Source organism: Neofelis nebulosa, chromosome 16 (assembly GCF_028018385.1).
Source record: "Neofelis nebulosa isolate mNeoNeb1 chromosome 16, mNeoNeb1.pri, whole genome shotgun sequence".
Taxonomy (NCBI): domain Eukaryota; kingdom Metazoa; phylum Chordata; class Mammalia; order Carnivora; family Felidae; genus Neofelis; species Neofelis nebulosa.
This window is the reverse complement of record NC_080797.1, coordinates 55,215,129-55,235,710: the sequence shown is the minus strand read 5'-3', so window position 1 is coordinate 55,235,710 and position 20,582 is coordinate 55,215,129. Positions and strand designations below refer to the sequence as shown.

At 37.0% G+C, this 20,582-nt stretch overlaps 1 protein-coding gene across 18 annotated transcripts in view; it reads left to right on the top strand.

Annotated features, from left to right (window-relative positions):
* Positions 1-20,582, top strand: part of ACACA (acetyl-CoA carboxylase alpha) — a 280,594-nt gene that overhangs the window by 56,913 nt on the left and 203,099 nt on the right. Inside the window, exon 1 of one of the 18 annotated variants that reach the window (XM_058703425.1) lies at positions 18,808-18,920. The exons of the other annotated variants lie outside the window; for them this stretch is intronic. Coding sequence (XP_058559408.1) covers positions 18,871-18,920 — 50 coding nt within the window. The 5' untranslated portion in view covers positions 18,808-18,870. Of the gene's footprint in view, positions 1-18,807; positions 18,921-20,582 lie in introns of those variants that run through there. 18 annotated transcript variants of the gene reach the window in all.

Genomic DNA, 20,582 nt, shown 5'->3' with positions numbered 1-20,582 from the left:
ACAATGGATTTTATCTAATCTCTGGGCTAAAAAGAGGAATAGAGTGCTGTATTTAGTGGCAGATAAGAGGGGTTGAGGTTTTTTTTGGGGGGGGGGTGGAGGTCAAGTCTTTATGTAAACATTTTTTATTACTTTATAGTTCAATTAATGGTTGACCTAAAGGCTAACACTGGTGGTGGTATCTTACCCTTCAAGGTCATTTGTAAATGTGTGGGGGTTGTAACTGGTGGGACTACAGTAGTTCCCCTCATCTACAGGAGATACTTTCCAAGACCCCTAGTGGATGCCTGAAACCACAGATAGTACTGAACCCTACACATACTATGTTTTTTCATACATACATACTTATGATAAAATTTAATTTATAAATTAGCCACAGTAAAAGATGAACAGTAATAACTAAGAATAGTTATAACAATATTCTGTAATAAAAGTTATGTGAATGTGGTTTCTTTCTCTCAAAATATATTGTACTGTATTCACACTTGTTTTGATGGTGTGAGATGATAAAATGTCTACATGATGAGCTAAAGTGAGGTGAATGATATAGGCATTGTGACATAACTTTAGGCTACTGTTTACCTTCTCACAATATTGTCAGAAGAAGGATCATCTGCTTCCGGTTGGTGGTTGACTGTGGATAACTGAAACCTTGGAACATGAAACCACAGATAAGGGGGGGACTACTACTGTACCCTTGCATTTAAAGGTCAGAGGACCAATGATTCTAAGCCTTCTTCAATGTACTGGATAATCTCACATAGCCAAGAATTGTCCTCAAAATGTCATAATGCTCCTGTTGAGAAAGACTGGGTTAAATCTAAATCCTTAAAGCCACATAGCACCTTGAGAAATTTGTCCAATTTGAGACCATGTGAAACAGAATATCCATTCGTTGGATTAGGAAATTGTGAATTTGGCAATGGTAAGATAAATACCATTATAGGAAACTCAGCCAATGATTTGCAAGGCAGCTTGCAGTTGCCAAGTCATTCCCAAAGTTGATGGCTCTTATCACAAAGACTGTGTGGTCAGTGGTATGAGTGCCTGGAAATTTTTTTGCATGCCCTACTGTTGCAAAACTCATGCCCGTAGCTCGTGGAGGAGCTGTGGATTGAAGTGTGATCAGCAGCCTGGGAAGGAGACAGTGCCAGTTCCCACTTGCTTCTCAGCTAGCTAATGTTCCAAAATAGAACACAGCTTTTCCATTGATACATTTTGTAAGTCATTTGTGGATATGGTGTCCTTGGGGTTAATTTAAATTGAGTCAAATTCACTTGATTTTAGAGAGAACTTTGTTCTTGCATCTGCCACCAATTAGGTATGTGACCACAGAGAATACATGTTACCTCTTTGGACTCATTTTCCTCATCCATGAACATGAAGGTATTGGTTCAAAAACTCTTTTTCACTCTTTGAACCCAGAGTTAGAGACTGGTTGAGTTTAGGATTAGCTTCCTGCATGAATAATCTAATCCTTTCCAGGCCATGTAGATTAAAGGGGCAGGTACATTCCTAAAAGGTGTTTACTAGAGGTCATCTAAAACCAAGTAATGTGACTGTCATAGTATAGGATGAGAGAGGGCCTCTCAAGTTTAGGGCTTGGTTTTTTTGATGCTAACTGAGAAGTCTAATGGGTGTAGTGGATAGGTATTAATACAGAATAGACTTTTCCAGAGATGGAGATGACTTGCATCACATATTTTCTAGAGCAGCACTGAAAGAGTAGATGGATCACTTTCTAAGCTTTATGACCCAAACATTTGAAAATAATACCCTAAGAAAGTTACAGCTTGATGGGAATATATGTCTTATTGTAAACAACTGTTGTTTGGCTTTATTAATTAATTAATTTAGAGCCAGTGTGGGCAGGGGAGGGACACAGAGAGGGGGGAGAGAGAATCTCAAGCAGGCTCCACGCAACAGCACAGAACCCAACACAGGGCTCAATCTCACCACCATGAGATCATGACCTGAGCTAAAATCAAGAGTTGGATGCCTAACCGATTAAGCCACCCAGGTGCCCTGGCTTTTTATTTTTAAAGAAGATCAGTTAGGGATTGATGTATCAGCTAGGTTGATTTATTTCTAAACCTTATTTAATTAATTACCCTTAATATTTAATTGAATATTTGAGAAGAAAGACCATTGAAGACTGAATGTGGGTGTCTTAATTTTGATAACTTATGTATGATTTAGTGGCATATAATAGAATTATCTAGTTGCATGGATATTGATGTCTGTTCCTCATGGGATGCCACTTGAGTTCAGATTGTTCTGAATATTTGCATTGCAGTGTAAATAAATCCAGATCACCCCACAGTCATGCTATCAACCAAAGATAGTAATCAATTTTGTCAACTAGTATACTGAATTCCTGGTTGAAGTCCAGTTGGAAACAGGTGAGCTCCCCAACTGGATCGCTCTTAGGGTAGTGTGATTTCTTTAAACCTTTTTTATCCTGTAATTCATGTTACAGTGTTTGAAACTCCATCTCAGTTTTCCCTTAAACTTTTTAAATGCCCAAAGAATCAAACATCCAACATTTTGTGCTTGGCAAGCATGTTGTTGGTGACTCCATTTGAGAACAGTCTGTAATTGCTGTTATTTGTGTGTATATAAATCCATCATATGATGTTCTATTGCTGGGTTTAAGACAGTGGTTGCTGCTTTGGTAGGCGAGAGAGATTAAGTTCACTCAGAAAAGGCTCCTTGAAGGTAAGTTGCATTACTGTCTCCTTTCTGGTCTAGAAAGTACTTTGTCAATATCTTAGAAAATTTAGAATTCAGTTATGTGATTGACGATGAGGTGTTTTTGATTATTCAGAAGAATCTCTGTGGAGAGTTTTGAAGCTGTTTTGTAATTAGAAATAATCTGTAACGTTTGTCCAATGATACTAGAATGCAAACGGATAAAATACTGTGTTGGGGATTAAGACTTAACAAAAATTTTTTTTTTAATGTTTATTTATTTTTGAGAGAGAGAGAGACAGAGCACAAGTAGGGGACAGGCAGAGAGAGAGGGAGACACAGAATCCGAAGCAAGCTCCAGGCTCTGAGCTGTCAGCACAGAGCCCGATGCGAGACTTGAACTCACAAACTGAGAGACCATGACCTGAGCCGAAGTCGGACACTCAATCGACTGAGCCACTCTGGTGCCCCTCGTGGTGATAGACTTTTAAAAAAACACCAAAGAGGGAGGTGGGTGGAGGGTTGGATGAAATAGGCGAAGGGGATTAAGAGCACACTTACCGTGATGAGCACTGAGTGATGTATAGAATTGTTGAGTTTTATAGGTGTATAGAATGTATAGAATTGTTGAGAATTATACACCTGAAACTAATATAATACTATACATTAAATTAAAATGGAATTAAAAAAAATTATCCTAGAGCTGTATGGGATGTATGTATTCCCACTTTTCTTCTCTTTTTTTTTTAAATTTTTTTTAAATTTAAAATTTTTATTTTTGAGAGACAGAGTGTGAGCGGGGGAGGGGCAGAAGAGAGAAGGGGACACAGAATCCGAAGCAGGCTCCAGGCTTGGAGGTGTCAGTACAGAGCCCAGTGTGGGGCTTGAACCCATGAACCACAACATCATGACCTGAACCGAAGTCTGATGTTTAACCGACTGAGCCACCCAGGTGCCCCCAGAATTCCTGCTTTTCTATTTCAGTAAATTTTCATTTCATTTACTATACATACATACCGAATTCTAGTTTGTGCAGTTGACTCCAAAATGCTGGTTAATCCAAACTCATATTCAATCCAAGACCACACGCTGTGTATTGTATCTCTTAAATTTCTTAAACTTTCATATCCCCTCCACCCCACTTTTTTTTTTGTGACAGTGTCTAGTGACTTGTTTAAAATGACCTTATTAGCAAATCATGAAGGTATATGGCTACTGGTAATAGTTTGGTGGTATAGAGAGAAATGGAAGGAAAAACAAAGGATAATTTGCTACTCTATACTTTTTATAGCTATAGCACTTGTAGCAAAACAGTTTTTTGTTGCACTAATATTTTAATGAATTTTATAATCAAAATGAAAGTGGACATTATAAAATATGGTGTGATTTGATCAAAAGCTATTAAGGACAGAACTTTTAAGTTTTAGGGGTATATGTTTGTATTTGACCTGGAAAGAGATTCTCTTTCCTATTAGTCTCTCACTTGAAACTCCTGAGATTGAAAAAAATAAAAAATAATAAAAAAAATAAACTCTTGAGTTTGAAGCAATTTCACTTAAATCTAGTAATGGAGGTAAAATTAAATAGTATCTGCAGAAGCTTTTGGAAAAGTAAAATGTTCCATACTATGTAATATTTGTTATGAAAGAGTCCTTTTGTAAAATAAAATTTTTGACTAGAAAAACCTTTTTAAGGCTTTGGCATGTTGGGTTTAAAACTTGGATATTTAGATTGAAAGACTTTAATTATAGTACACATATACTGTCAATATTATAATTTAGATGTTGAGAATAACCATTATTGAGAGGGCAGGAAATTTCACTTTTCCTTCCTATCTTTGGCTCAGCTGTCTCAAGCTTTAACATCAAAAATAAGGAAATTTGTAGATGGGCCTGTGAGAGTGTTATGTTTGGCTTTCTTAGCATTTCTCATTCAGCTTCCCTGAGCTTTCTCCCTGCCCCCAGCATTTTCCAAACCCTTTACTCTCAATGTTCCTTCCTTGATATTCTGAGGTTCCCAGTTGCCATGGTGCCTCAGAAGTGAGTAGACAGAGAAGGTCATTATGAGATCTGCAACTTGGTACTCTTTCTGAAGGCAATAGTTTGCTCTATTTCCCACCCACTCTTTCCATTCAGAAAACAGGAACTGTCTTTGTATGTATTATAATCTCCAGACTTTATTCCATAAATGTAGCTAACTGTAGAAATGAAATTATGAATATTTGTAAGTAGGGCTCAGGACAGCCACTTGGCAGTGTTTATTATTTTTATTACTTCTAGTGTAATGCATACATTTTCCCCCTCCTTTCTTCCTGTGAACATAAATTTACAAATGAAGTTTGCATTTACTACTTAAAACTTTAAAATTATTAGATATATGTTTATTATAGAAAAGTTAGAAATCCAAAAAGTATGAAGAAATAGAAAGAATCCAGAATATGATTGTCCAGTGATAATTTCTGTCAGTATTTAATATTTCTTTTTGTGAATTTTACCCCTTAAGGATAAATTTCTTTAAAAAATACTTAAGTAGATTATATCTTAATGCACGGCTCTATTTTTTGTTTTTTTCCATAGAACAACATTTTCTCATGTCATTAAAAATCTTTTAGCTTAATTTTTTTAGCTTTTTATTTTGAAATAATTTTTGATTTACAGAAGAGTTACAAAAACAGCAGAGAATTCTTGTGTGTCCTTCACTTACCTTCCCCTACTATTAATATTTTTCATAACCATAGTACATTTATCTAGAGTTGTCAGATGTAGCAAATAAAAATACGTGTTGCCCAGTTAATTTTGAATTTCAGGTAAACAATAATTTTTCATATAAAAATTAAATACTGCAAATACTGCATTAGACATACTTATATAAAAAATTACTTGTGTTTGCCTGAAATGGAAAATTTAAATGGGCATCTTGTATTTTTTCTAGCAACCCTATTTTTATTAAAATTAAGTAGTTAACATTGGTACAGTACTTTTAAGTAAACTATAGATTTTATTTGGTTTTCAGCTCTGTCTCCACCCTTGCTAATAGAGATATACTGGACAATTCTTAATTCCTGAGTTTTTCCAGAGTGCTAACATAGAATCATGCTTGTTTCTTTTTTTTCTAATTTTTAATTTAATTTATTTTTTAATTTACATCCAAATTAGTTAGCATATAGTGCAACAATGATTTCAGGAGTAGATTCCTTAGTGCCCCTGACCCATTTAGCCCATCCCCCCCCCACACCCCCTCCAGTAACCCTCAGTTTGTTCTCCATATTTATGAGTCTCTTCTGTTTTGTCCCCCTCCCTGTTTTTATATTATTTTTGTTTCCCTTCCCTTATGTTCATCTGTTTTGTCTCTTAAAGTCCTCATAAGAGTGAAGTCATATTTGTCTTTCTCTGATTGACTAATTTCACTTAGCATAATACCATCTAGTTCCATCCAAGTAGTTGCAAATGGCAAGATTTCATTCTTTTTGATTGGTGAGTAATACTCCATTGTGTATATATACTACATCTTCTGTATCCATTCATCCATCAATGGACATTTGGGCTCTTTCCATACTTTGGCTATTGTTGATAGTGCTGCTATAAACATTGGGGTGCGTGTGTCCCTTCGAAACAGCATACCAGTATCCCTTGGGTAAATATCTAGTGGTGCAATTGCTGGGTCGTAGGGTAGTTCTATTTTTAGTTTTTTGAGGAACCTCCATACTGTTTTCCAGAGTGGCCACACCAGCTTGCATTCCCATAGAATCATGCTTGTTTCTAAGAGGCTTTCCATACCATAGGCTCTTTGGTTTCTGAGTTACTTCTTGACCATCCATTTTCTATTTCCCAAAATTTTTTGACGTCTGTATCTGTTAGGTCCTCCTCTTTCGTTTTCTTTGTTCTTATGTCTTTATGTTTCTTTTATTATTTTGTTGTCATTTTCGTGTGATTTTTGGTAGAGAATAGAAATAAACAAATGTTCCGTCTGCTACTGTCGACCGGTAGTTCCATTCACTCTTCAATCTATTGCAGTTGGCTTTTGCTTCTACCACTTCTCTGAAACTACACTTAGAAAACTTACCAGTGACCTCCTGATGAGCAAAATTTGACACTGTTGACTTTTTCACTCATTCTTGAAACTACACCTTATATTTTAGTAACATTCTCTCCCAATTCTCCTTTCTGACTCTACCCTGTCAGGTGCTTGAGTAGGCTTGGCTTTTTCCACATGCCTCCTAATTGTTAATTTTCTACAAAGCTTCCTGGCTTTAGCCCTTTTCTCATAGGTCACAACCTCTCTCTTGATCTAACTTAATTAATGGTATTCCCATTTCTCTGGTCTTCTAAGCCAGAAATATGGGTGTTCTATGAGATTCCTCTCTCCTCTACCCCTCTATCCCTACCCCTAACACCTAGTTAGGTATTCTTATTGATGCTATACCCCAATAATTCTTAAATTTTTAAAAAATGTTTATTTTTGAAAGAGATAGAAAGAGAGAGAGCACGAGCAGGGGAGGGGCCAAGAGAGAGGGAGACACAGAATCCGAAGCAGGCTCCAGGCTCTGAGCTGTCAGCACAGACTCCGATGCAGGACTTGAACCCACAAGCCTGAGATCATGACCTGAGCTGAAGTCAGATGCTTAACTGACTTAGCCACCCAGGTGCCCCAGTATACCCAAATAATTCTTGAATCCATTCCTTTTTTTCCTTTGCTACTGCTTTTGTTCTTGCTTTTATATTTTATTTGGATTTGGCAAGAGTATTTTAGTTCTTCTCCAGCCTCTTTCCCCTTTCAGTATAAGCTCCACATGGCCATTGGGATCTTTCTAAAAGGTAAACTGATCATCTTATAGCATTACTTTAGTGAGTCCTTTTTACCAGTAGGATATATTAGTGGCTAGCCAAACATTGTGCCAAGTTAACATTATTTCTAATACAGGAGCTTTAATCATTATTATGCTGGGCTTGTTGAGATCTGTAAGGTGTCAGTAATATTTCAGATTTGTTTAAACTCAGTTTTGAAGAAATGAACAGAAAACAGACAAGCAACAGAGATAAGTATATAGCAGGAACACCAGTGATGGTGGGGTTGACAGCATGTGCAAAGATACCAGACTGAGACATCTAGCATGTTCAGGCAATTATAAGTCATTGAGTATTATTGAAATGTGAGGGAGACAGGGTGTTTAGTGTCGTGGAGGAAGAGGCTGGTAAGATAAAGGTGAGATCATTAAGCATCTTGTCTGTCATGCTGAGACACATATAAAATGGAAAACAGTATTTAGATTTGGCTGTGCAACAACAGAATCGTCTGTGGAACTTTAAGAAACTATGCAATCCCTTACAGGAGTACTGATGCATAGGGGCACTTGTACCCCAATGTTTATAGCAGCACTCTCAACAATAGCCAAATTATGAAAAACCTAAATGTCCGTCAACTGATGAATGGATAAAGAAATTGTGGTTTATATACACAATGGAGTACTACATGGCAATGAGAAAGAATGAAATATGGCCCTTTGTAGCAACGTGGACGGAACTGGAGAGTGTTATGCTAAGTGAAATAAGCCATACAGAGAAAGACAGATACCATATGTTTTCACTCTTATGTGGATCCTGAGAAACTTAACAGAAACCCATGGTGGAGGGGAAGAAAAAAAAAAAGAGAGAGGTTAGAGTGGGAGAGAGCCAAAGCATAAGAGACTCTTGAAAACTGAGAACAAACTGAGGGTTGATGGGGGGTGGGAGGGAGGGGAGGGTGGGTGATGGGTATTGAGGAGGGCACCTTTTGGGATGAGCACTGGGTGTTGTATGGAAACCAATTTGACAATAAGTTTCATATATTGAAAAATAAATAAAAAACTATGCATCCCTAAACTGTGTGTCAGACTGCTTAAATTACAGTTTCTGGTCATGGAACCCAGCAGTCTTCATGCTAGTACTCTCCACGTGAATCTGATATGAAACCTGAGCTGAGAACCACTTTTCTAGCGTTTAGAACAATGCCTGGCATATAATACATGCTTAATAAATGTTTGTTGCATTGAAATTAAAGTTGTGCAAGTAGATTAGATTATTATGAGGGAGAGTATATAAGTAGAAGGGAAGTGTGTCTTATGGAAATGTCTACCTTTAGATGGAAGGAAGGGCGAAAAAGGGAGACAGGAAATGATCAGGAAGGTAGAAGGAGCACCAAAAAAAAAAAAAAAAAAAAAAAAAAAGGAAAGGATAATTTTTTTTTTTTTCAACGTTTTTTATTTATTTTTGGGACAGAGAGAGACAGAGCATGAACGGGGGAGGGTCAGAGAGAGAGGGAGACACAGAATCGGAAACAGGCTCCAGGCTCCGAGCCGTCAGCCCAGAGCCTGACGCAGGGCTCGAACTCACGGACCGCGAGATCGTGACCTGGCTGAAGTCGGACGCTTAACCGACTGCGCCACCCAGGCGCCCCAGGAAAGGATAATTTTAAGGTGGAAGATGTAACATACAGTGTTGAAAAGAAATGTCAGATTGAGAAACAACACTGGGGGGCGTCTTGGTGGCTTAGTCGGTTAAGCATCCGACTCTTGATTTTGGCTCAGGTTTTTTTGACTCTTGATTTTGGTTTGTGAGATCGAGCCCTGCATTGGGCTCTGCGCTGAAGCATGGAGCCTGCTTGGGATTTTCTCTCTTCCCCTCTCTCTCTGCCCCTTCCCAGGTTGTGCCTGCACCCATACACGCACGCACGTGCACACACACACACTCTGTCTCTCTCTCTCTTTCTCTCAAAATAAATAAACATTAAAAAAAAAGAAAAAAAGAAAAAGCACTGAAGTTCGTGCATAGGAGGCTCTTGGGGTGAACAGCTTTAGTAGATGTCCAGAGATTAAGTAGTAGTAAATGAAGGAACAGCAATGTCAACACTGTGTACCCTTTTAAGAAGTTGATGGCAAGGAAGAAAAAAGAACAGCTACTTGAGAGGATAATAGGATTTCTCTCTTGTCCTCCTCTGCTGTGTTTTCTTACTGGAATGCCCTTCCCCTGACTTTTGGAATTCCATTCATCCTTTTGGGTCATCACTTTGTAAGGTCCTTCTCAAATGCTGCCTGTGCTGTGAAACTTTTCTTCTTTCTCCTATTTTGTTTTTCTCTTCTGGTTATTTGGCCTTTCATTTTTCACAACAACAATTGTGTTCTTTCTCCATTGTCATTAAACCCATCCCTAGCTCCTGTCCCTTCTAGACACACTTTGAATTTTATAACTTTGCCTCATATTTCATTGAGAAAATAGAAACTATCACACCAGAAATTCTTCCTTCCAACATCTAATTTCAAATTTACTTGTATCTATACTCATGTTTTCATTTTTCTTTCTTGTTTTAAGGACTTCTCAAGATCCTCCTTCCTTTAGTGATCCTCTTCTTTACATTTTAAATATCCCCTTTTCTACTAAATCACTCATGTTGGCATCCAGACATGCTCAGATGACTCCCATCTTTATAAAATCCTTCTTTGATAGCCATGCTCCCTTTGGACTACTCCCCTAATTCTCTGCCCCACATCATGGCCGAGATCTTCGGAAGGGTTCTTTCTTCCTCTTCTCTCATTCTGTCTTCCATCCTGTACTAGTGTGTACTCTGCCCTATCGTGCTACTGAAACTGCTTGCATTAAAAATCACCAGTGACTATTGTATTGCTAAATTCATTGGGTGCTTCTCAGTTCTCATCCTTTTAGTCCTCTCAGTAGCTTTATACAGGTACCTACTTTTTTCCTTGAAACACAGCCTTCTCTTTCCTGCTGAAAACTGTGCTTTCTTGTCTTTCCTCCTGTGTCCCTGGTACTCTTTCTAATCTCCTTTGCAAGCTCTTCTTTTTCATGTTACTTCCAGCATTTAGTCCTGCTTGGTCTTGGACCTTCTAGTCCTTTTACTTGGTATACATTTTCTTTCTACGTAATCTCATCCCTTTGCTACTGTTTATATGCCAATAACTCCCATTATTTATGATATCCATCCCATACCTATCTTTTGATCTGACTTGCTGTGTTCAGCTATTTATGTGAAATCTTCGTTTGAATGTCCTATAGACCCAAACTCCTTTTTTTTTTTTTTTTTTTAATAACCTCTTCGTCCAGCCTGTGGCTTGAATTCATGACCCTGAGATCAAGAGTTGCATGCTGTATGGATTAAGCCAGCCAACTGCCTCTAGACCTGAACTCTTGATTTCTCCCTATCCTCTCTAAATTGATCCTTCCATAATTTTCCACCTCTTATAAATATCACCTCTGGCCACTCTGCTTAAGTCAGAAACCTGGGAAATCATACTTCAGTTCTGTTGATTCTGTCTCCAATATTTACTTCAGTACATTCACTTGCCATCACTTTAGTTTAGCCTTAGTCTGTCAACTCTTGTTTGGATTAATAGAATGGTCACTCAACTGGATTTTCTGCCCCCTGATTTCCTGTCACACTTAGCATAAGATACTAAAATCTTTTTTTAAAGTTTTTAAAATTTATTTTGAGAGAGAGTGTGTGAGTGAGAGAGCAGGGGAGAGAGGCAGAGAGAGAGAGGGGGAGAGAGAGAATCCCAAGCAGGCCCCATACTGACCAATGCGGGGCTTGAACTCAAGAACCATGAAATCATGACTTGAGCCTAAACCAAGAGTGAGACACTTAACCAGCTGAGCCACCCAGGTGCCCCAAGATACTAAATTCTTACCTTGGCTCCTGAGGCCCTGAATAATCTGACTTCTGTCAGCTTCCATGTGTTGACAGTGCTTCAGTCATACTGGCCTTTCAGTTCCCCTGGTGTTCCAGTCTTTCCTATCTCAGGGCCATACATACTTGTCCTTTTGCCTGGATTCTCTCTTACTCTCTCAGTGATTACTTAAGGCCCCCTTTTTAAGGTTTTGGATTAAATATCACTTCCTGAGAGAGGCCTGTTATTATTTGTAATCTTTTTGTTTTTCTTTCAAAGGACTCACCACAATTTATAATATTTTCACTTGCTCATTTATTTTTTTGTCTCTGTTACCCTGTCACCAATATGAGAGCAGTGATCATATACATTTTGTTTGCAGTTGTATACCCAGCACTCTCTATAGCACATAGTAGGGCACTCAGTAGATATTTATTGAATCGCTGAGAGAGATATAAAGATTGGCTAGGGACATTCACAAAAGGTGGTAGTATCTTAAATTATATGTATATATTAAAATTTTTAAGTGGATTTAGGATTGTTCAAATTTTCTGTTTCTTCTTGGGTGGAATAGAAAATTTTTTTTCAGATGATTTACCAATTGAATCTAAATTTTCAGATTTATTGGCATAAACTTCATAATAAACATACTCCTTTCTTTTTCATGTTTTAGGATTTGTAGTGAGTTCCCTCTTCATCATTCCTGATATCAAGTTAGCATTTTCTATTATTTTTTGTCAGTCTTATAGAAGTTACTAATTTTGGGGCACTTGGGTGGTTTCAGTCGGTCAAGCCTCTAACTCTTGATTTTGGCTCAGGTCATGATTTTGCTCTCTGTGAAATCCAGCCTCATGTTGGGCTCAGTGCAGAGGAAGGAACTTCCTTGAGATTCTCTCTCTCCCTCCCTCTCTGCCTCTCCCCCACTCATGCACATGCATGCGTGCATTCTCCCTCTCTCTCTCTCTCTGAAATAAATTGATTTAAAAAATAGAAGTAGTAATTTAATTGGACTTTTAAAAGAACCAACTTTTTGTCTTTGTTTATTTTTTTTATTGTACATTTGTTTCTCTTTTATTGATATCTGCTGTCATCTTCGTTCTCTTCTTTATACTTTTTAAGTTTACTTATTTTGAGAGAGAGTGAGCATGAGCATGGGAGGGGCAGAGAGAGAGGGAGAAAGAGAATCCCAAGCAGACTCCACACTGTCAGCGTGAAGCCTGATGTGGGGCTCTGTGGCCTCGATCTCACAAACCACGGGATCATGATGTGGGCTGAAATCAAGAGTTGGTTGCTTAACTGATTGAGCCATCCAGGTGCCCCTTTTCTTTATACTTTCTTTAAGCTTAATATGTTTTTTTCTGACCTTTTGAGATAGATTATTATTTCTTTTCTAAGCTGTGTACTAATAACTACAAATTTCCCCAAGCCCATCTTTGCCTATATTTCAAGGTTTTTTTTTCAACATTTTATTATGAAAAATTTTAAGCCTACAGCACAGTTGAGAGATTTTATGAGAACGCCTAGATTTTACTCATCACCTAGATTCTACTATGAACATTTTTCTATACTTGCTTTATTAGTTATCTACCCATTTCTGTATCTCTGTATCCATTTGTTAGTTCATCTTGTATCCCCAAGTTTTGATGTGATATATTTTTATTGTTATTCAGTTTAAGATATGTTTTTCTTTTCATTGTGATTTAATTTTTTAATTTTTTAGTTGAGATATAATTCACATATAACATTGTATTTTAGGTATACAGCATAGTGATTTTATATTTGTATATTTATACATAAAATACATACATATACATGTAAAATTTATATATGTGCGTATAACAAAATAATTACCAAAATAAGTTTAGTTAATATCCATCACTATGCATACTTAACAATTTTTTTCTTTCTTCTTGTGATGAAAACTTAAGATCTACTCTCTTAGCAACTTTCAAATGCACAATACAATATTGTTAACTATAGCCACCATATTGTGTATCACATACCTAGGACTTACTTATTTTATAACTGGAAGTTTGTACCTTTTGACCACCTTCACCCATCTCACCCACCTTTATTGTGTCTTTTTTTTGACGCTTAAGTTATTTAGAAGTGGATTCATTAATTTCAAGACACTTGGATATGTATTAAAATCACTTGAATATATTTTAGTATCTTTGCCATTGATTTTTAGTTTAATCCATTGTATTCGGAGGATATACTCTGTGATTTCAAATCTTGGAAGTTTGTTGATACTTTATAGCCTAGCATATGGTTAAATTTTTAAAAAATAAATCTGTTTTTTGTATGTATATGCATATGTATATATTTTTAAGTAAGCTCTGTGCCCATTGTGGGGCTTGAACTCACAACCCCGGGATCAAGAGTCACATGCTCTACTGACTGAGCCAGCCAGGTGCCCCTAGCATATGTTCAGTTTTGATAAGATTTTATAACACTTTTGAAGGATGTATATTTTGCAGTTGTTGGTTGTAGGATTCTATATTTGTCAGTTAAGTTTTTTAATTGTGTTGTTCTTCAGTATCTTTGATTCCCCCCCCCCCCCCCCCAACTTGTTCTGTCAGTTAGTAAAACAGGAAGAAAATACCTTGCTACCAGAATCTTATAAATCAATAAGAAAAAGATATTTCAACATCTTCTTTTTAAGGGTAGTATAGTTGACATACAATATTACATTAGTTTCACATATGCAACATAGTGATTCAGTGTTCATATACATTATGAAATGATCATGACAATAAGTCTAGTTACTTTCTGTCACTATACAAAGGAATTACAGATTATTGATTATATTCCCTCTGCTGTAGTCAATATAGATTATTGACTACATCCCTGTGACCTATATATTTTTGTAACTGGAAGTTCGTACCTCTTAATCCTTGGAACTTATTTCACCCCCCTCCCCCCACTCTCCCCTCTGGCCACCACCAGTTTGTTTTCTGCATTTAATTTATGCGTTTGTTTCTGTTTTGTTTGTTTTGTTTCTTAGATTCCACATATAAGTGAAATCATAAGGTATTAGTCTTTCTCTGTCTGACTTATTTCACTTACCATAATACCTGCTAGGTTAGTTCACCCATGTCATTGCAAATGCCAAGATTTCATTCTTTTTTATGGCTGAGTAATACTCCATTGACTGTGTATACCACATTTTCTTTACCTGTTCATCTATTGATGGATACTTAGTTGTTTCCTTATTTCATTGTAAATAACTCTGCAATGAACATAAGGGTGCATATATTTTTAAAATATAAATAAATATATTAGTGTTTTGTTTTCTTTGGAGAAATACCCAGAGGTGGAATTGCTGGGTTGTATGGTAGTTCTATTACTAATTTTTTGAGGAAGCTCCACACTGTTTTTCCATTTTCCATTCCTACCAACAGCGCACAAGGGTTCCCTTTTCTCTGCATCCTTGTCAACACTTGTTATTTCTTGTCTTTTTAATAAAAGCCATTCTGACAGATGTGAGGTGATAATCTCAGTGTGGTTTTGATTTGCATTTCCCTGATGATTAGTGATGTTGAGCTTCTTTTCATATCTGTTGGCCATCTGCAGGTCTTCTTTGGAAAAATGTCTATTTCATATCCTCTGCCCATTTTTTATTTTTTTTTTATTTAAAAAAAATTTTTTTTAACGTTTATTTATTTTTGAGACAGAGAGAGACAGAGCATGAACGGGGGAGGGCCAGAGAGAGGGAGACACAGAATCTGAAACAGGCTTCAGGCTCTGAGCTGTCAGCACAGTGCCCAACGTGGGGCTTGAACTCACGGACCACGAGATCATGACCCGAGCTGAAGTCGGCCGCTTAACCGACTGAGCCACCCAGGCGCCCCAGCTCTGCCCATTTTTTAATCAGATTGTTTGGGGTTTTTTTGGTGTTGAGTTGTACAATTTCTTATTTTTTAATTTTACTCTTATTTTTGAGAGAGAGAGAGAGAGAATGAGCAGAGGAGGAGCAGAGAGAGGGAAACACAGAATCCGAACCAGGCTCCAGGCTCTCAGCTGTCAGCACAGAGCCCCATGCAGGGCTCAAACTCACAAGCCGTGAGATAATGACCTGAGCTGAAGTTGGGCACATAACCCAACTGAGCCATGCAGGCATCCCTGGTGTAGTATCTTTTAAATTAAACATACACATACTGTATCAATAAGCAAGTCCACTCCTGGGTATTTAACCGAAAGAAATGAGTGCATTTGTCACCAAAAACCAAGTATAGGGACAAATCTGGTGAAGATTCATAAACAACTCAAATGTCCATCAATAATAGATTAGATAAATAAATTATGGGATAGTCACCCAATGGAATACTACACAGCAATGAAAATGAACGAACTACTATGTCACAATGATGAATTTTTTAAAATTTATTTTTAGTTTTTTTTTTTAATGTTAGAGAGAGAGCACGCAAGTTGGGGAGAGGGGCAGAGAGAGACTCTTAAGCAGGCTCCATGCTCAACACTGAGCCCAATGCAGGGCTTGATCCCATGACCCTGGGATCATGACCAGAGCCATTAAGGAAGCCCTCTGAGACTCTGGAAATGTTCTGTATCTTAATGGGGTGGTTGGCTAAGCGGGTATATACATATGTGAAATTAATTGAGTGTATACTTAAGATTTTTGCACGTTATTGTATGAAGTTATATCTCAAAAAGTAAATAAAACAGGGCTTCCAGCTATAGCTGAGTAAGGATCAATAAATCTTTAACCCAAAAAGCAACTGTAAGGCTTGGCAAAACCATTTCAGTACCCTTGAAATCAACCAAAATACATACAACAATCTGAGAAAGAGTTGTTTGAAAAACTGCTGAAATTCAGTAAGAACAGTAGGAGTCTATGGTGTTCTTGCCTAAGACTCTTCTTGCTCCCTTCCCTAGGCTTGGGTGGTGTGGAGATTTTGCCAGTGTGGGTAGGCCATGAGACTGCCAGTTTTGATGCTGAGATTGAAGGAAGCTTACTCATTTTTGAGTGGTGGATGATGCCCATGGCCATTGGTGTTGTCAGTGGAAATGGTTCTCTTGGCATTTGATGTATCGGGTGGGCCATTGGCTCTAATAGACTGAGGTGTGTTTGTAGTTGGAACAAGCATATTGTTAGCTGAGGTTGCTTGTATGCATAGAGTAGACATGATAAGTCCCAATAGGAAGTAAAAGCCAGAGCAGACTTGAAAATGTCCTGAACTTTAAATGTGCTATCCTTCCCACACACAGACACATGAACAGAATCCAGAAGCCTTTAGTGGCTTTAAACATAATCATTGCCTCATCATTGGGAGACATATAAGCTATGCAGATACAGAGGTAACCACTTAGAAGGCAGGTTTCAACATAAAAACAAGCAATAGAAAGAAAATGAGCTGAGACATCAGTGGCTGCACACTTAGGGGTGGACAGATTTCACAGATTTAGCTGAGGCAAGTTATTAAGCCAAGGAAGGAAGGGGCATAGGGAAGGAGTAGTAGTAACAACAACAACCTTCATAGGTAAAAGAAATCAGAATCTAGACTTGCTACAATAAATTACTTAATATGTTGAGTCTTCAACAAAATCATGAAAAGAAATACGAAAATACAAAATCATGAAAAGAAATACGAAAGTGTGACCCATATTTAGGAAAAAAAGTCAATAGAAACTGTCTCCAGGTGTTCTTAGATGCTGGATTTAGCAGACAAAATCTTCAAAGCAACTATCATAAATGTTCAAAGAACCAAAGGAAAACATGTTTAAATAATTTTTTTAAAGTATGACAACAGCAAATCAATAAATAAAATTCTCAATAAGGAGAGAGAAATTACAAAGAAAAAAATATAAAAAGGATATACAGATGGCAGAAAAGGACATGAAAAGATGTTTAACATAATTAGCTATTAGGAAAGTGCAGATTAAAACAACAGTGAGATATTACTATACACCTATCAAAATGCCTAAAATAAAAACTAGTTAACAACACCAAATGTTAACAAGAGTATGGAAAAATGGGATCACTTGTACACAGTTGGTGGGAATGTAAAATGATGCAACCACTCTGGAAAATAATTTGGAAATTTCTCTTTATTTTTTTTAAGATTTTATTTTTTTAAGTAATATCTGCACCTAACATGGGACTTGAACTTACAACCCCAAGTTCAAGAGTCAAATGTTCTACTGACCAAGCCAAACAGGTGCCCCTGAAAATTTCTTATAAAATGAAGTATTTACCATATGATCCTGCAGTTCCACTCCTAGTTACATACCTATGAGAAATGAAAGCCCATCTCCATATAAAAATTTGTGCGTTTATGTTCACAGCAACATTATTCACAATGGGCACGAAGTGGAAACAATTCAATATCTATCAACTGATGAATGGAAGAATAAAATGTGGTATATCCATCCAATGGAGAATTAATTGTCCATAAAAAGAAATTAAGTACTAATACATGCTACAACACTGAAAGCATTATACTAAGTGAAAGAAGCCAGTCACAGAAGACCACATATCCTGTCATTCCATTTATGTGAAATAACCAGAATCTATAAGGACAGAAAGTAGATTAGAACTGGGGAGGGTTTTGGAGGAAATAAGGAGTGACTGCTACTGGCTGTGGGGTTTCTTTTAGGGTAATGAAAATGTCCTAAAATTGATTGTGATGACAGTTCATAACTACATGAATATAGTAAAAACCATTGAATTATATACTTTAAATAGCTGAAATATGTGGCATGTGAATTATATCTCAATAAAGTTAAAACATTTCAAAGTAAATTTAGCAAGGTCACAAGCTATATGATCCATATACAAAAATCAATTGTATTTGTATATACTAGGTAGCAATGAACAAGCAAAAAACAAAATTAAATTAATTCTATTCACAGTGGTATCAAAAAGAGCAAAATATTTAGGAATAAATTTAACAAAACCAGTACAAGATTTGAATATTAAAAATTATAAAACGTTGTTTTAAGAAAAACCAAAGATGTAAATAAATGGAGAGAGAGTCCATGTTCAGAGATTAAGAGGAATCAGTATTGTCAAGATGGCAATTTTCCCTAAATTGATCTGTAAACTCATAATCCTTATCAGAATCCCAGCAGGCTTTTTATTTTCCTTTCTTTTTAGAGTTTGATGAGCTGATCTAAAATTTACATGAGAACCCAAAGGACCTAGAATAGACAAAACAATTTTCAAAAAGGAGAGCAAAGTTGGAAGACTTGTAACTACCTGATTTCAAAACTCATTATAAAACCATAATTTTCAAGGCCCTATATAGCATTGCTGCAAAGATAGGCATATAGATCAGAAAAGCAGAATTTAGAGCCCACAACTAAACCTTTATATATATATATGGTCAGTTGATTTTCAAGAGATCTATCCTTGATCCAAGATTTCTCTGCCTGGAAAAGCCCCAGTGTAAAACAGTGTCTCGCAGTGTGTGCTGCAGTAGGACTGAGACTGCATTGCAATCAAGCCAGCTCATGCATCACTGTCTGCTGGATAAACTGCTACGTCATCCTGGGTGCTGGGCATGTTACAATGCTGGGATCATTGTGGGCTTCTAGTTGGATTTTGTGCCAGGTATGTGTCTACTTTGGACACTCTCTATTCATGGTAGATTAAAGTGGGGATGCTTTGAATTTGGAGGAATGAATGTGGCTTTTTTATTTCTTGTGTTCTAATATTACAGAAGGATTGTGAGCAGCATCCATAAAAGATTAGAAACTCAAGCTTTGTTTTTGGATCTGGGTGTGCTGTGTTTAGTGTTTGGCTGTTTTAGAAAGATCCTTTGGTGAAAGAAGCACAGACTTGATTACTGAATGTACCTTTTTAGTATACTTTTTGATACAATTGAATGAAAAATAGCCTGTTTTATTCTATACCCAAGGCTTTATTTGTTTTTGAATGTTGACCTTATATAACAAAGGCAGAGAATGATTCTCTTTCGGGACCTGCCTACATCTGGAGACACTTAGATATGTGTAAAACCGAGCTGCTTGTACATCTGTGGTCACTGTAATTATTCTGAATAAAGACCTCAGTGCTCTATTTTTGAGACCTGTTATTCTGAAGAGTCATAAAAATAGGAGGGCTCCTTTGCATCAGCTTGGGTCTTCAAAGGAAAAAGTAAACGACTAAACTTTATTGGACATTGGCATAGCACGTAAGGAATGATGTGAAACGGCCTAGACCAGAAAACAACAAGGATGTACGTTTTCTGTTATGGCTGGTGGTCATGTTGAGTGGCCTGGTTAAGTCTTTTCAGGTTGGGTCATCTGAATGGCCTGAGGATCAGAATTTGTTTGCCTTAATCATTTGTTTTCTATTTGATCATTTATCTTCTGTTTCTTTTCTTTTCTTTTTTTTAGTTTTTTTTTAATGTTTATTTATTTTTGAAGGAGAGAGAGACAGAGTTTGAGTGGGGGAGGGGCAGAGAGAGAGGGAGACACAGAATCTGAAGCTGGCTCCAGGCTCTGAGCTGTCAGCACAAAGCCCAAAACGGGGCTTGAACTCACAAACCGCAAGATCATGACCTGAACCGAAGTCGGACGCTTAACCGACTGAGCCACCCAAGTGCCCCGTTTATCTTCTATTTCTGCTCCAGGTTATTTGTGTATTTGTTTTGGAGAGTTTTCTGGAAGATCAATAGGTTCTCAGCATAGTTGGCAACAGATCATTAACTATTTCTATCCAGCATTTTGGTGGGAAAGAATTTTTTTGTGGTACATGAATGAAGTTACCACGACTCTGGTGAATTATACTTTTCCTGATGACTTATCATAGGAAATTCTGATTTTGCAGATTTTAGCTACTGGAGTCTCTCCCATTACAAGGGAGCAATAGCGTTAGCATCTGTTTTATTAAAAGCTAAAGTAGAACTTTGTTACTATATAACATTCAAACTATTTTTTTTAAGAGATCTATCTCTGGCCGATTTGCTTTTATATAAATATATGTGTTCCAGTAGCCTTTCTAAGCAGGGTTTTTCTCTTCCCTGCTTAATCTGGGTCAGACCTCTGTGTGTAAAATATTTGTCTGGGCCCCTTTTCCTTTCAAGAATTTATCCACATCTTCTCTATATCCCATTTGTCCTAGCTCCATTCTTACTTTCAAGTTTGGGTGAATAAAATCTTAGATTTTGTTGCTTTATTTAAAAAAGGTTTTTGCATGCATGTATCACTAGTTTGGCCTAAAAATTAAAATTGTGGCTCACACTTTATTCAAAGTTCCTCAGTAGTGATA